Source organism: Heliangelus exortis, chromosome 11 (genome assembly GCF_036169615.1).
Source record: "Heliangelus exortis chromosome 11, bHelExo1.hap1, whole genome shotgun sequence".
Lineage (NCBI taxonomy): Eukaryota > Metazoa > Chordata > Aves > Apodiformes > Trochilidae > Heliangelus > Heliangelus exortis.
Genome location: NC_092432.1, coordinates 16,895,887 through 16,911,751, shown reverse-complemented (window position 1 = coordinate 16,911,751; position 15,865 = coordinate 16,895,887). Strand labels below are relative to the sequence as shown.

Here is a 15,865-nt window from a genome sequence, read left to right as displayed (position 1 = left end):
GGAAATGGAGGCTTTTGTGTGTGGGTAGAGTTCACATCAAATGTGACACATACACTGTGTTCAGATACTATCATGGCATTGCTAAAAGCACACTTCATAAAGAAATACACCCAGCTTCTTTGTGTAAATGCTTTCTTGGTCTAATGAGTACTTTTTTTCCCAAACCAACTACCTCCAACAGAAAGCAAGTTTTTAGGCATCATTCCAGAGGTGATTCTGATTCATCCAAAATTTTAACAGACACAGAAGTAACTGAGGCAGGAGTTGGACCAACATTCTGAATCAGCTTCGTCATTTACAAATCATGGCACTGTGATCATGGTAGCAAGGATGCTTCCTAGTGGAGGACAGCATCTAACATGTCAGACCACTTTGTTTTCTCACTCAAGTTAAACTTTTTCTGTGATAAAACCTTATTTGTGCATAAATTGTTATCTCATGGTTAAAGGGCATTTTCCCTTACGAAAACTGCAGGATCATGTTCTCTTTTCAGTATCACTGATGTTCACATCCCAATGGTTAAAATCTAGAGTGTGTTCCAACATGGCACATGTTGTTACACAACTGTGCTCCAAACTGCCTAAAGATTATATTAAGCAATGCTTTAAGCAGCTTTCAAGAACCTACCTGTTAAAAAACATGTCAGAAGTACTTCATGGGCTGTTTGCAAAACGGAAGATCCTGTCCAGTTGACATTTACTTCAATCCACAGTAAGAGTGAAAAAGCTAACAGAAAACTATGCAAATAAATGCTCTGATAAAAACAATATTAACAATAAATCCAATTTACTAACATGCCTAAGAGTGTTTGTAGATGAATATCAGAAATACAAGGAGAAAGAAATTCAGTTATTTGGGAAGAAAAATTCAAAGACCAAACAACAATGAAAACCATCCTAATTTACAAATGTATAGTAGTCATTATTAAGCTTACTTTTCTAAATAATTGAACCAATAATGGTACAGTTAATTTATGTCCCTCTTATTGTTTTTGCAGGAAACCAATGGATTAGAAAATATTTTCCATCATGCACTCAATTGAAATTCTGTGATTCAGATAGAAGAGTTAAACGAAGCATTCAATAAGACACTGCTCTGAGAATTAAATTCACCACATAGGCAAAAGAACTCGAAAAATTAGTGCTTTTAGGCATAAGCAGGGTAAAGATACTGATAGGGAACAGTAAACAAATATAATCACATTTCACACTTCTCAAAATTTCCCATCAAAAAAATACCTCTGTTCTATTGTGAAATCCCTGGTTTACATTTTATGTAAAAGGTTTACTTGGTGTGATAGTACTACACTACATACTTACTATATATTGGCTACAGAATACTTGGCCTTTTCATGACCTGACCACTTCTTGGGCTGCTTTCCTAGTGTTTATCCCAGTGGGGGGCTTTTTGAAATCAGGCTAGGAAGCTCATTTGACCTTCAAAAGCTGAACCGACAAAATACATAAGCTAAAGAAGAAAATTATTCTATTTGCTTAGAACAGACTTTTTTGATCTTCACAGGATTGGTACATGACTATGAAATGCTTTATTGTGGTTGCAGTGGCTTCCAAAGAGTACAATTTATGCTCAGAGCAGTTCTTCACAGGCCTTACTGGAACAGGTTCGAGGCTCTTCTGCATTCAGACTAAACCCTGCCTTACCTAAGTTGGTTGGCCTGGCTTGGCCTATACAGTTCACAGTCATAAAACAGCTAAAAGAGCAAGCTACAGCTGCAAGCAGGATTAAGTAAATTTGCAAACCCCACAGTGAGAAATGCTTGGACTACTAAAATCAGAGGAAATACATCTCCAGATCAATGTATTTACCAGCTCTTCGGTACTCCTGTCTTTAACGTGGTTTTTTTTACTAGTTAGTTATATAAGACAACTACTAGAGTTTCTACTTTATTCTTAGAGAATTTCATTCGAATTTAACATGTTTTTCATAAACCACCAGAATATTCCTTATTTTTTTACCATTAACACAATGACTAAATAAAAAATGAACTTATTCTTACCTTTTTTGCTCCAAATAAATTATAACTAGTCTGACATCTTCAAGTATAGTTGCAGCAACACAAGCTACGAAACCTAAAAGAGACCAAATACAACAAGAAATCTTACAGTCACTCTACTCACATATAATGAATGAATTTACACGTAACGGAAACAAATGAATAACACCTTTAGGACTTGTAGCACTGAGAAAGAGAACAAATTTTCTGCACGTAATAGTAGGATAGCATGGGAGAAATATAACTAAAACATACAGAAGGAACTGCGTGGAGGACAGGAGGACCTCAACACACTGAAGGGGTTATTACAGGCACAAAGCCTCGGGTGCCAGAGTAGGGGGCCGGGGAAAGAGCTCTCCCTAGACGACAGCGGAGACCTGCGCGTCCGGACAACTCCATTTCTCCCTCCGAAGTGCAGACAGTGGCTCTCACCCACATTACACGGCTCACCAGAGCCTGCACACCTCCCACACCCGGGTCTCACTGCTACTTTGCACCCTTCAACCCTCTGCAGGGCCCTACCAATTCCCGTTCCACCACACAGCCAACAAATGGCCATGCTAAAAAGTCCTAAAAAGCCACTGCGGGAAACCACCCGGCTCCCCCAGCCCCGCACACAGTAGCTACTGATCGCTGTGAAGAATGGGGAAATGAAAGGGGTCGTGCTAACGCCCCAGGTGTTTCCCACCCCCTGGACACAGCCCCTGCCCAGCTGCAGGGCATCAGCCTGAGTGCCCGGCCCGGCTGCTCATGGCCTGGGCTGCTGCGGGGCTCTGACACGGAGGGGAGGCAGCCAGGACACTGCGTGCTCAGGGGCTGCACAGAGACGAGCTGGGCAGCAACAGTTCCTCTTCTTCCTCTGCAGGGCCCAACCCAGAACTGCACACAAAGCTGGAGCTCCACTGCACTGCTCAGACTTAGTCTACACAAGAATCATCAAACAACAGAGTTTTGCTTTTTCCCAAACGTCTCTGAGGGAAGCTGCCACTGAACAGCCCGATTGTGACACAGTGTTCAGCGTTTACAATCACCAGAGAGGCGAGAAAATGGAGCCTGGACAATTCCTCTGATTCGGTGATGCATTGAGCCCAGGATCACCCCTCCGTCCCAGGATCAGAGCCTGGGTGCCATAGAACAGATTTCACCACATACTGTGCTTTCCAAACGCCACATTTTATTTGGGGACCTCTTTGACCTATTGGAAGCTATGCCAGAGGCCAGGAGGCTGCACGTCCCGCTGCTCTGAGGAGACAAGGAGAGCAGCTCTGGCTCAGCTGTGCCCTGCCCAGCTGTCCTAAGCCGCCTGGGCCCACATGGTGACACGGGCCCTGCCCGGCAAGGCTGGAACCTCCTGTAGCCTCTTGGGCAGCTCGTGATGAATCCATTGCCAAACAGCCTCCAACAGGGTATCTTGTTTGGGCGTGCGCTCAGCCGCATGACTCGAGCTGCTCTAGGTCTCTGCGGGAGAGGTCAAAAACTCTGCAGACACCCTGGTGACCTCCTGGAAGTGACAGAAGAGGAACGCAGCCGTTACTTCTCACAGCTTGGGAGAATTGTAATCATCTGTGAGTCTCCGGCTGATGATGCAAATGCTCCACCCCAGTGCAGCCGCTTCCTCCTGCTCTGATGACATCAGGGAGGTTTAACTGGGAAAGCAAGGGGACAGGAAAGTTCTGGGGGCACTCGTTTGGACAGAGACAGTCGAGCACAGCCTGGGGGTGCACATGAGGTTCTGGGGAACAGCAGCCGTGACGGGGCAGCGGTGAAAGTACCGTCAGGAAGGTGGTGGCAGCAAGATTGTCCTTGACCCACCTCATCAGCACCAGCAGCACAGTCTCCGGAAGGACCATCTTTGTCTCTGCAGCTCCCACACAGTCTGCAGGATGTGCAAGGTCTCACCTGCTTGGGACCTGACTGAGGCATCAGGGTCCTTATCAAAGGGCTTGACGACTGCAAACAGAAAGAAAGCGAGTGGTGGTGAAAGGCTGCTGTCTGCACAGACCCTTCTATGCAAGCCCCATCCCTCTCTTTCCCTGGCTTCCTAGGAGCAGCAGGTGGGACCGAGGGAGCAGCTGGAAGCTGGAATCCCAGGCTCCCAGACTGGGCTGCGCTGGAAGGCACCTTCTTAAGGATCGCCTAGTCCCACCCCAACCCCCCACCACGGGCAGGGACACCTCCCACTAGGCCGGGGAGCTCCAAGCCACAGCCAGCCTGGCCATGAACACTTCCAGGGATGCGACAGTCACAGCTTCTCCCTCCTTTCCCTGCAGCGGAGCCAGGAATGCAGCACCCAGCACCTCTGATTCTACTCACCATTCCACAGAACCTCCAGCGTCTCTTTAGGTGGGCTTCTCCCCAGGTGCTGCGCAGCAGTCCCTGTGCACAGAGCTCCCGTCAGACCTCCCCCTCCCCAGCACTGCCCCCGGCAGCACCACCCCCGGTCCGGCCAGCTCGGCCGCACGCCCTCCTGCCCAGCGCTCCGCAGCGATGGCCCCGGGCAAGTCCCCGAGGGCGCTGCTGCCACTGAGCCAGGCGGCCACCAAGGCCTGGGCAGGGCAGGGCAGTGGGAGGCCAGGACCCTGCCCGGGACAGCCACAGGGCTGCTCCTGCCTGCCAGGGCAGCGCCGGGGGCTGGGGCCGGGCTGCCAGAAGAGAGTCTCCGGGGGCTTCGGCTCACCCATGAACCTGATGGTCTCCGCTCTCACACTGGCCTGAGAGTCCTGCAGGTAGGGCAGGCTGAAACGCACGTAGTCTTCTACCCTGCTCCTGTCCTGCTTCAGCTGGAGAGTGCCCAAGTGTCATGGGGCTGGCACAGACCATTTCCCCGTGTGCCAGAGCAGTCCCTCTGCCCAGCCCACCCCTTCCCCCCCAGCCCATTCCTTTCTGCCAGCCAGGAGTCCCGGGGGGCTGAGGTGCAGCCAGAGCCACAGTCAGAGGGGGCCTGGCTGTGGGGGTACTGTGACCACTCCGTGCTGCTGCCAGGGCCCAGGTGGTCCGGGGGCTCCCGAAGCACTCAGGGGCTGGGGGGAAGAGGGGCCTGCAGAAGCAGCCCTGGCTATGCCTTAGGGAAAAGGGAAGGAAGGGGGACTGAGCTCCAAGCTGTGCACTCTGCTCTGGATCAGGGCCAGCCAGGAACAGCTGCGCATCTACACCCCGGGCACCCTTGGAGCATCCCTTGTCCAGCCCAGGCCCTGGCACCTGGGGGTTGTCCTCACCAAAGTCTCTCCAATCAGCCAGCTCTTCCTCCTCTTGATCACCCTCTTGAGCCTCCTCCAACCCAGGAACTTTGCACTGATGAGGAGGGCTTTGCCACAGGCCTGCAAAACAGCAGCAGGTGGGAGCTGGCACTACAGCTCAGAGAAGGAGACCTGTCATCCCCCTCCTCTTGGCAAGGCTGCCAGCTGCCCCCAGCTACTTATGGGAAGAGGCAGCTGGGGACAGAGCCTGAATGCCCGGGCTTCAATGCCCGAGGCAGGGACACGGGGCGGCCACCACCTCAGCTATGGCACTCTGCCAGCCAGCACAAGAGTAATAGGCAAGAGCTGATGAGCTGCTGCCAGGGCTGGGGCAGAGGGAAGGACGGGCAAAGCAGGTGCTCAGCTTTCAACTCTGTACCTCAGCCATACTCCTGCTCTCAGTATACATGTGCAGGGAGAGAGAGACCACGACCCTTCGTATCCTCTCCTTCATCTCTCCCTTGTCCCTGCTCGCCACAGCCTTAATCGTCTCCCCAAAGAGGCTGAGGGACAGCTCTTGCACCTGGCTGGACTCCTGGTAGGAAGGAAGACGGTGTGACTGCAGCAACAGCCTCTCCCCACCCACGGTGACCAAGGCTATTAACGTGGCCAATGTGAGGGGAGATGCTCTGGGGTTGCTGGGCTCAGGGCACCTCTATAGAGGCTGAGGCCAAGGAGAAGCCATGCTGGGTGCAGAGCCCAGCAGCCCTCCCAGCAGAGCCCAGGGGCGTGAGGAGGGCAGCAGCCCTGCCCACGTGCTTCCCGCAGGGCTGGGCTGGAGGGCAGCTGTCCTTGCCCCATGCCTCTCTATGGGGTCAGGCTCCTACATCGGCCTTACATCACCAAAGAGGGTTGGGAGCTTCTCCACCAGCAGCAGGGAGACGGGGCTGGCCTCTTTCCTCCTCAGGAAACCCAACATGGTTTGGAAGAACAGCAAGGCCCCCGTCCTCATGCTTGTGGACGGATCCTTCAGGAACACCAGGATGCTCTCCAGCAGAGAGGTGTCCCGCATTTGTCTTGCCTGGAGGAAACGGAGACTTTCTGTGAGGGTGGAGCAGTGGAGGAGCAGCCTGGCACAAACGCCCTGCGTGCTGAGCACCAGCCTCCCACCCAGCTTCCCGGCAGGCGCTGCGCATGCCGATGATGGGGATGAAGGAGAGAGCAAGGAGAGCAAAGGCTCTGTGGCCCCTGCTCAGCCACCCCTCTCTCTGCTGACAGCCACCTCCTTCCTCTCAGCCAGGCCCAAGCCAGCGCGTTACCCCTGCCCCAGCCCCAGGCTGCCAACGCGGCTCCGCCTGACTACGCCTCGCTCACCATCCGCGGATCTCCTGCGAGCGCCACCAAGCCCCCGAGTGCCAGCAGACGGACTGTCTGATTGCCATGGCTCAGGTAGGAGTGGAGGAGGCACACGTCACTCCGATCCTTTCCAAGGCCCAGGCAGCCCAGCAGCTGAAAGAGCAACAGCGGTGAGAGACGGGCAGAGCTGCAGGACCCTGGCACTCTGCAGCTCCTGGTTACCACTGCCAGCTCAGGGCCTGGGGGCTGACCAGCCCTGCCTGTGGACACGGGGGGGTGCTGAGCACTGCCCCAGCAGGAAGGGCTGGATGGAGGCCCCAGGGCCTGACTGGCAGCAGAGCCCTCTGTCCCAGCTCCAGGGACTGTCATCCCACCCGGCGGCAGCCGCCTGTGCCAGAGGGACGGCTTCAGAAGCATCTGGCAGAGGCACTGCTTCCCACCAGGCTTACCTCAGTATAGAAAGTGATGGCAAAGTTGAGCTGCCATTCCCTCCTCTGGTCAAGAATCTCTTTGACATGATGGAAGAGGAGGTATCGCTGCTTAGCAGGGCTCTTCCTCATCTCTCTGGGCAGGGCAGGGAAAGAAAAGCAGTGCTGGCGGTGAGCAGGGCAGGCAAAGCTTTGCTGGGATTGCCCTGCCCATGCCAGCCCAGCCAGGATAGCCCAGGCCAGGACACGCCTTTGCACCCAGCCACAGCCTCCACACCACTTGCTGCCGACTGCGCCCTGCTCTCTCCCCAGGCAAGGAGCACTCCTTGCCACTCGGACCGCTCCCTGGCCAGCGCTGCGGCTGCAGCCCGGGGCCTGGGTGCCTGGGGACTCCTCTGCTCTCACCTGGCCAGCAAGCTGACTCCTCTCTCGAGGGTGTCCACGTCCAGCATCATGTCCCAGCCGCCCACCTTCTGGATGTTCTGGACGTGCCTTTGACAGCCAGCGGCATGCAACAGAGCTTTAATGCCGTCCACTGCCACCCTGTGTGCAGAGCAAGGTCCGGTTACACACAGAGCAGGGGCCCTGGCCGAGGGCCCAGGGGAATGGCAGGGGAAGGGGAAGGCGCACCCCAAAGGGCTGGCTTGATCGGCCTGAGGTGGCTCCTGTCCCAGGATCACTGCACCCAGGGAAACTTTGTAGAGCAAGCTCATGAGGAGCCTGGGGAAGAGCACTTCCAGGATCCCCTGACAGCGGGGCCGCTGACTGAGCTTGGACAGGACCTGCTTTGCCTGCAGAAAGACAAAGGGACAGCTCTCAGTGCAAGGAAGCAGCTGTGGCACTGCTGAAGCCCCTGGGCTGCATGTGGAGTGCGGCTCAGGCATCGGCCCAGCCCACAGAGACACCCATGGAGACTGTGACCCATCTGCCAGGCCACGGGCCAGCAGCCCTGGGGGCTCCCCTCCTGCTTCAGTGGGGCCCCACAAGCCTCCCTGGGCCAGCACGGGGACCCCTCCTCTGGCACCCAACTCTGGCCCCTGCCCCAGGTTTCCAGCTGCAGCGCAGGGCGGGGGGTGCAGGCAGTGGGGAAGCAGAGTGCTGCCCAGATAGGGGCGGGGTTCCTATTTGTCCTTGGGGAGCTCATGGGGCAGCCTCGTGGGGCTGGAACAAGGGGGTTGGTGCAGGGCAGGTCCCTGCTAGCCCTGAGGGGCTGTGTCCCCAAGGCCTGGAGGAGGGGGCTGTTTGGGGCAGGCAGGAGGGACGTGTCTGTTTTCCTGGGGAGCCAGGAACAGCCTTGAAGGGGAGCAAGACCTGCTCTGGTCACTCACAGATGGGATAGCACACTTCGCTCTCCAGCCCTGGATCACGCTGAACAGCCGGTCAAGAACTGTCACAGAAGTGCTGGGCAGGGACAGCAGCATCTCCCACATGGCCAGCGCAGCGCTGCAAGCCAGAACACTCTGTTAGCAGGGCTGCCTCGGCCGCTTGTGCTGTGCCTGGGCTATGGAGCAAGTCCCCAGGGCTCTCGGGGCTCATACTTGTCACAGGAGGGACTGATCATCAGCAGGGTCTGAACTGTTTCCTCAGGGCAGCACTCGCTCAGCAGCCCAAGCACGGATCTCAGGACGAACCGCGATGGTTCCGTGCGCACGTGCTCCACGTTTCTGTGGATGCACCTCAAGATTTTTTCTGCCTGCAGGGAACAGAGGGGAGGATGGTGCTGCCACTGGACTGCAACCATCCCCTCAGATGCCACACGCAGGGGTCCCTCCCAGCAGTCCCCCCTCCGCTCCGCTCCCCTCCCTCTCTAGCTGCAGCTGGAGGATTTTGCCCATTGTCTTTTCAGTCCACGAAGTGGAGGTGCCAACACGAGGACTGGGGCCAGAGATACCCATAGAGTATCCAGGACAGTGGGAAGGGGTGTCAGGGGCACTGGAGCTTGTCTGGACCTGAGGCTCCTTCCCCAGGGATCATTTGCCACAGCTTCCTGGGAACAGCAGCAAAGCCTGGCTCTGCCTCCATGTCCCTGGGGTCCCTCCCAGCCTCAGGGAAGAATCCCCACACCCATCTGCCATGGCCAGGAGGTGGCCAGAGCCCCTTCCCACTGCAGCCTCTGCTCCTTTCTATGCCTCTGTACCCCTCAGGGTGCAGAGGGCTTTGGGGGAGAAACCTCCCTGGGGGCTTGCAGGGGGGGAAACTGTGACCTGCTCTGGAAATGCCAGACCTGCGAGACATCCTGCAGGCTCCTGAGGATGGAGGGTGACAGGTTGGCTATCAGATCTCTCAGCCACTCCATATCCTGGTCCTGCAACAAGACAAGATTATGGGGCTCCTTTGTTGATCCCTCGTACGCACAGGACTCTGCTGCCTTTTTTTTTTTTTTTTTTTTTTTTTTTGCCTTTTCCCCCAGAGGGCAGCTGTCTGGGAAGGCATCTTTGAGCATGGGGGCAGGTGGAGCAGGCACACGGCAGGTGGCAGTCTCTGTAGGTACCTCTCCTAAGTCTTCCGGAGCATCCTTAAACATCTCCTGGCCCTCTTCCTTCTCCTCAGCTGAATACCAGGGATCTTTAACAAAGCAAGGGAGGAGGGTGAGCTGAAGGTGCTGGCAGGAGAGACTAAAGGGCCCTTAGGCAGCACCCAGCTGCACACCAGCTCCCGAGGATAGAGCCAGCCCTGGGCGGAGGGACCCAAAGAGGGCACTGGCACGGCAGGAGCACAGCAAAGTAGCCACAAACCCCTCACTCACCTGTCTCCAGCAGCTGGGTCATTATGTCTGGGATGGTGAGACTGATCTCTTCCCCCTCATCCTCCACCCAGGCCAGCCGGAGCTGGCTTGGGGACGTCCGCTCAGTCCTGGGGAAGGAGGAGAGGCCATGGGGGTGGGCACGGGGGTGGCAGTGCTGCTGCTGTCCCCCAAGGCTGCGCAGCCTGCGGGGAGAGCCCGTGGGGCCATGGGGGCTGCGTGGGGGCAGGGACATGTCTGGGACGGGCTCTGCACAGGGCAGTGAATCTCCTGGGGATGGAGGCTCATGGGCAGCCTGTGAAGAGCCACAGCCCCCTCAGGGGCTGGGCAGAAGCTCCTGATGGACAAACCACAAAGGCCTTTCATGATCCCTCACATTTGACCCCAGAGTGCCCCCCCACCCAGCCCCAGCCCCTGGCTCTTACCTCTCTGGGGGACCGAGCAGCCTCTGGGAATTGCCGTGGTTCTCTTGGGAACCACGGCAGCTTTCCTGAACTACAAAAAAACCAGACATGGCTCAGGGCTCAAGTCAGCGCTCTGCTCCTGCCTGATCCGATCGCTGTCCTCTTGGACACTGAGCCAGGGCAACCCCGGCACTAGGAAGGTACCCCGGGGTCCAGGGGTGTCACCAATGATGTAACAAAGGTCCCATTGTCACCCGGCACCCGGGCCAGGTGTGTACAGGCAGGCACTGGAACACCCACACCCAACTGTGACACACACAGGCACCCGGGGGGCTGCACGCACAAGCTCTTTTGGGGGAGAGGTGTAGAAAGGGTGTCTCAGCCTTGGGAGGAGATGGCATAAAAGGAGGGGATGCAGTCCCATGGCCAGGGCAGCAGCTCTTGATTCAAACATTCAAGCACTGTTTGAACATCCCAAGTCAGCCATCCTCAGCATCTTCCCTACTTTTTGGAGATGAGTGATCCTGCTCAAATCAAAATGCAAGTTTACCCACCGTAGTTAGAACTAACATCAAGTAAATATAGGAATTCACCAAAAGGCGGCAGTCTTGTTCATCATGTCCCAAAAAAACCCTCAGGTTTTTTCCCCCCTCACAACCTGAAGTTGTAGCCAGTCCTTCTGAATTGCCTTCCTATTTAAAGCCTCAGCTAAGGTGAGCTTTTCCTTAAAAGTCAATCTGTTTATTTTGCAAAATCATTCAAATCCTATGTTACCCGTTATGCTCTGTATAAACCAGGCTATCCTGATTTTGAGAGAATTATCAATAAATGCAATATAAACTGAGAAATAGAGCTTCAAGTGTTTATTTTAAAATTATTTGTGACACGGGTTTGCTGGCATCACTCTCCAGGGAATGCCCAGGGACTTGAGCACACAAGACCCCACAAGTGGTGTTGCCTTTGCCCAGGGGTGAAGAAAACCACACAGCTTGTCCCAGGAGGTTCCTCTCACTTACAGCAGGGACTTCATCCCCTTCTCCTGTCTGTAAAACATCAGGCTGGGCAGGGCTGGCTCCATTGATCCATCCCCTGCTATTAACTAACCAGAGGGGTTGTGCTAAGTGGTTGTCCCAGGTTTTGAACCTTCCACCACCCCTTGCTTTCATGGTGCTTTTTACCATGCCACTATGGCAGAGGCTGCTACATGGTAAGGAATGGGATAGACCCATTCTGTACCGTGCTCTTTGGCTCAGTCAGCTCTTAGGTTACTTTCCAAATTAGTCCCAATCTCTGACCCACTCCCCCCCTGGCATCCCAGGCTGCAACAAAATCTGCCTTTCGAGGCCCAGATTAGCACTGCAGGCAGCAGCGTGAACTCTGGGATGGGTTTCCAGCCATCCCTTTCCAGTCTCCTCTGGGCCTTTCTGCCAGAGGCTCCAGGTAGGACCATTATCCCCAGCTTGTTCAGGGCCCCATACAAAAGAGTTTCTTCGCTGACTCTAGAGAGAGGCTTCACAACGTCACCGTACCAGGGAGCAGGCATCCTCCAGACACATACAACACCCAAGGCAGCCTCTGTCTCCTTACTGACAGATGCAGACACCGCTCTTACCTTGTTCACCACCTCCACGGGGATGTGGCTGCATCCATCTTGCCAGTTAATTCCCAAGAACTGCATCTCTTGACCAAGCCCCTTGACTTTGCTTCTCTCAGTGCCAAACCTGGCTTCCAACAGAAGCTGCATCATATTCTCACCTTTTGTGAAAGACTTCCTCTGCTGTGTTGCCCCACACAGCGGCATCATCCATGTCCTGAAGAAGCTCTGAACCTCCTCTCTTCTCCACTGCGGTTTGGATGAGTCCATGGCAGATGGCTGGGCTGAGCTTGCACCCCTCGTGCTGTCAGGTCCTTGTGTACTCGATGCCTCCCCCCATGAAGCAAACTGGGGGCTGCACTCTGCTACTGAGGGAACAGAAAAAATTGCACGAGCAACACCAGTCCTGGTGAGCCATTGTGCTCCCTTGGACTCTGGCCTCAAGTTCCAGCATGTCAGGCACAGCAGTGCTCAGCAATGCTGGTACTTCACTCAAGACACGGTAGCCCACAGTTCATCTCCACTCCCCCAAACGCAACGCAGGAGGCTACTGGCCTTCTCAGTTGCAAGCGTGCACTCTGTTGGCTCACATCCAGCTTTTCATCCAACAGGACCCCCAAGTCCTTTTCACGATGCAAAGAAGTCCCGGAGAAGATCAAGCTGCCCCAGCTCCCACACTGTATACTGCTTCCTTCAGTTGGAAGACTTTTAGGAGCTGCTTTCTCATCCACACTGGCCTCCTGGAGTTTATACCAGACTTGGGCCTGCAGTAGGTGATCCTTAAATATCAGCCAGCTCCCATGGGCCCCTCTTCCCTCCAGGACTTTATCCCATGACACACTGATGAGCATTTCCCTGAAGAGACTGAAATCTGCCCTCCTAAATTCAAGGACAGGAGGCTTACTGGGATCCCTCCTAGATGACCTAAGGTTCCTGAACAGACGGTCACTATAACCAAGGCCACGCTGGAGCTTAGCATCCCTCACCAGCCCAGGCACCTGCCCAGGCACAGCTGGAGGGGAGCGCCCAGGCAGCCACCCTGGGCAAACGGAGCTGGCTGTGCAAAGCCGCGGCCAAAGAGGCTGCACAGCCCTACTCACGGGGAGCTGGGGCTGCCTGGGGACACAGGCCTCCACGGCTCGGGACACACGCTCTGACTCCAGGGCTGTCAGCAATACAGGCAGCCACGCAGGCACAGACCCAGGCCCTGACTACAGGCGCCGCGCGGCGCCTCGCCCGCACCACCGGTGCTCAAGCGGCTGCGCTCCCTCCTTCCAAAAAAGGGGCGACCCCGGACCCTCCCTCCGCTCGCGGCCTCACAGGGGACCCCTGGCTACTGCACAGACCCCGCTCTCCCCCCTGGGAAACTGCAGCTAAACTGCAGCCACTTGCAAGGGGGGCTAAAGCACAAGCTCACGCGCTCACGCGCTCACACCCACAAGGACGAGCACGCACAAACACAACTGCCCAGGAGGGAGAGCGAGGTCTGCGCAGCCAGTGTCTGGGAAACCATCCCTGCCCTCGAGCAGGACAGAGGAGCCCCAGAGCTGCTCCCCCTCCCCGGGGCTGCCTGGAGGCCTCAAAACGCCAAGGGGCTCTTACAGGCAGGAAGTCAAGGGACAAATGCCCTCACACGCCCCGACTCCAGGGTGTCACGCTGGACACGCCGCCGGCAGGCACAAAAGCTGCCTGGGAAAAGGGCCCTCCCCCGACTACTGCGGGGCCGGGGGGGCCAGCCAACTCCCTTGCCCTTGTCCCTCTCCAGCTGTGCAGACGCTGCCTCTCGCCCTCCTGACCCGGTTGCCGCTCCCTCCGGGCTGCCCAAGGACCGAGACGGCAGAAAGCCAACCACACCGTCACCAAAAACCTAGCCCTGCTCACCAGGAGACGGTGCTGCCCGAAGCCGGCCAGGGCGCCTCAAACCTGCCAGGTGCGCTTCTTCTCCCCCGACGGAACGGGAAACTTATCCTTCGCCACTTCCAGCAGATGCTCTAAAGCTAGGAGCTGTCAGTTCCGAGGTAGCCATCAGCACCCTCCATGCGCCGACCTCTTCCCACCCCCTGGAACAGCTCCCGGAACACCTTTTCTCGCCGTCTCGGTGCTCTGTGTTCCCTGCATGGACGAGAGAAAGGCGCACACTGCTGCTCCGGGCTCCCAGCGGGACCCTCCAGCACCCTCCGCTGCTTTCCGTCGACCAGGAACGATCGCACCGAAGCCCCAGCGCTCCGTGCAGCGCTCGCAGACGGCCGGAAGGAGGTGGTCGACCCTCACCAGCCCGCCCGCTCGCCCCAAGACCACCACATACCTTTCCCAGGCCACGTGGATCCCAGATCATCGTCCTCCCCTTTTTCCAGACCGGTCCCGCTTTCTCCTTTCTCCTCTCCTAAACTCCCCAGAAAGGAGCTGCCGGCAAGCAGCCACCCCGCTTCCCCAGCCCTGCACGCAGGAACTGCTGCTCGCCTGGAAGGGGCTGTGCTTACGGCGGCTTTTGTGCCCCCCGCTCCAGGTTTCCCACGCCCACCCCCAGGACACGGCCCCTGCCCAGCTGCAGGGCATCAGCCCGAGTGCCCGGCCCGGCTGCTCATGGCCGGGGCTGCTCCGGGGCTCTGCTTTGCAGGCAGGGCTGGACACGGGGGGGCTGAGCAGCCGGGGAGGACGACGGAGGTTTGAATGCGCTGCAGGTTTGTGGGGGGACGGCCTTGCCGGCCAGGGGGGCTCCAGGTGTCCTCGCCGCCGCCCGGACAGAGCCGGGCAGAAAGGAGCTGAGCGGGGAATCCAGCGCTGGGCTGCGCTTTGCTTTGCAGCCTCGGTCCCCAGCAAGTCACCGCTGCCCTCCAGTGTCCCTGTCCCGCACTGCCAGGGCTCAAGTCCCAGCAGGTATCGCTTCTCCCCGCCTTCAGACGGGCCACTCGAGAGAAACACCGCAGAAAACTCTCCCTTTCTCATCTTTCTGGGTGGCAAAGAGAATGCCCAGCCAGTTCTCTGCACTGACCGCTGTAGCAAGAAACAGCTTTTTACTTTCAAAGCTGCCGGACAGAAAGCAGAGGGCAGCGTGCTGGGTTTTCTTTCCAGGGTCCACTCTGCCTTGTGACACTCCTGTTTTAGGATTAACACCTCTGCTTCCCATTTTTCTACTCTGGCACAGACACACACTCACACCCCACCAGCTCCAGTATGGCTGAGGAGTCCCTGACCAGCTGCAGGGTCATGGCACCCCTTCAGGGGTCTAGTTCTTACCTGAGACCTCGGTGTGGTTGCACAAATTAATGAGCTGATAGAAGAACCTGACTACCAAAACAGGGGGTGGGGATGTGGGTGGTAGCAAGTAGTGCAGCACCTTGTGCTCCTGTTTACAGAGGTGAGGATGAGGAATGGTCTAACGCTCCCATGAACATGGGGCACAAGGACATGGCTGGCTTGCAGAGAGGATGATGAGCAGTTCTGAGTCTGCAGTTAGCATGAGAGCAACAATGTGGGTATCAATCAGTGCTCTTGAAAATCTCTAGACAGAAAGTTCTGTATTCAAAGAATTATAGTTTTTCTGTGATTCACCTGTTACTAAGGCCCCAACACGTACTTTCACTGATTTGAAACTCTTCCTGCTGTGGCTGGCTTGTTGGAGGTGATCCTGTTGCTGCTGAGCCCTGACAGTGGGGTCAGCCAGGACAGTCCATGCTCCTCGCTTGCACAAAGGCAAAGTGGGGAGTAAGGGTGACTCACTGCAGGGCACAGCCTATCAAACCACAACAGAAAAGGGGCGAGTAAAATTCCAAACCTGGTTATCTTACAGATTGATTAATTAATTAATTACTTAGAGAAATAATTAGAAAGAAAACAAACTCCCCAAGGAGACCAGAACTTGACTGGATAAAAGAAATTTTTAAGAATGTCAGGCTGGAAGGGATCTCAAGGTTCATCTGGTTCAACCCTTCTAGTAATAGTTTTTATTTAAGATGTCTCAGCACCCGGTCAAGCTGAGATTTAAAATTTCCCAGGGTGGAGAAATCCACCACTTCCCCTGGGAGACCATTGCAATGCCTGAATGTCCTCAGAGTGAAAAGTTGCCCTTGTGTTAAAGCAGAGTCTCCCGAGGAGTAATTTGTGCCCATTGCCTCTTGTCTTGTTCATGTGACTCCTATAAACAGGGAGC

At 55.8% G+C, this 15,865-nt stretch overlaps 1 protein-coding gene across 1 annotated transcript; it reads right to left on the bottom strand.

Annotated features, from left to right (window-relative positions):
- Window positions 1-6,073: 6,073 nt before the first annotated feature.
- Window positions 6,074-11,922, bottom strand: LOC139801252 (maestro heat-like repeat-containing protein family member 7). Its single transcript, XM_071755286.1, has 11 exons — window positions 11,734-11,922; window positions 9,721-10,012; window positions 9,466-9,539; window positions 9,199-9,279; window positions 8,513-8,667; window positions 8,303-8,417; window positions 7,605-7,765; window positions 7,380-7,517; window positions 6,996-7,110; window positions 6,565-6,699; window positions 6,074-6,271 (listed from the first exon to the last, which is right to left on the bottom strand). Exons 1-11 carry the CDS (start codon window positions 11,920-11,922, stop codon window positions 6,074-6,076), a joined length of 1,653 nt encoding a protein of 550 aa, XP_071611387.1.
- Window positions 11,923-15,865: the final 3,943 nt, after the last annotated feature.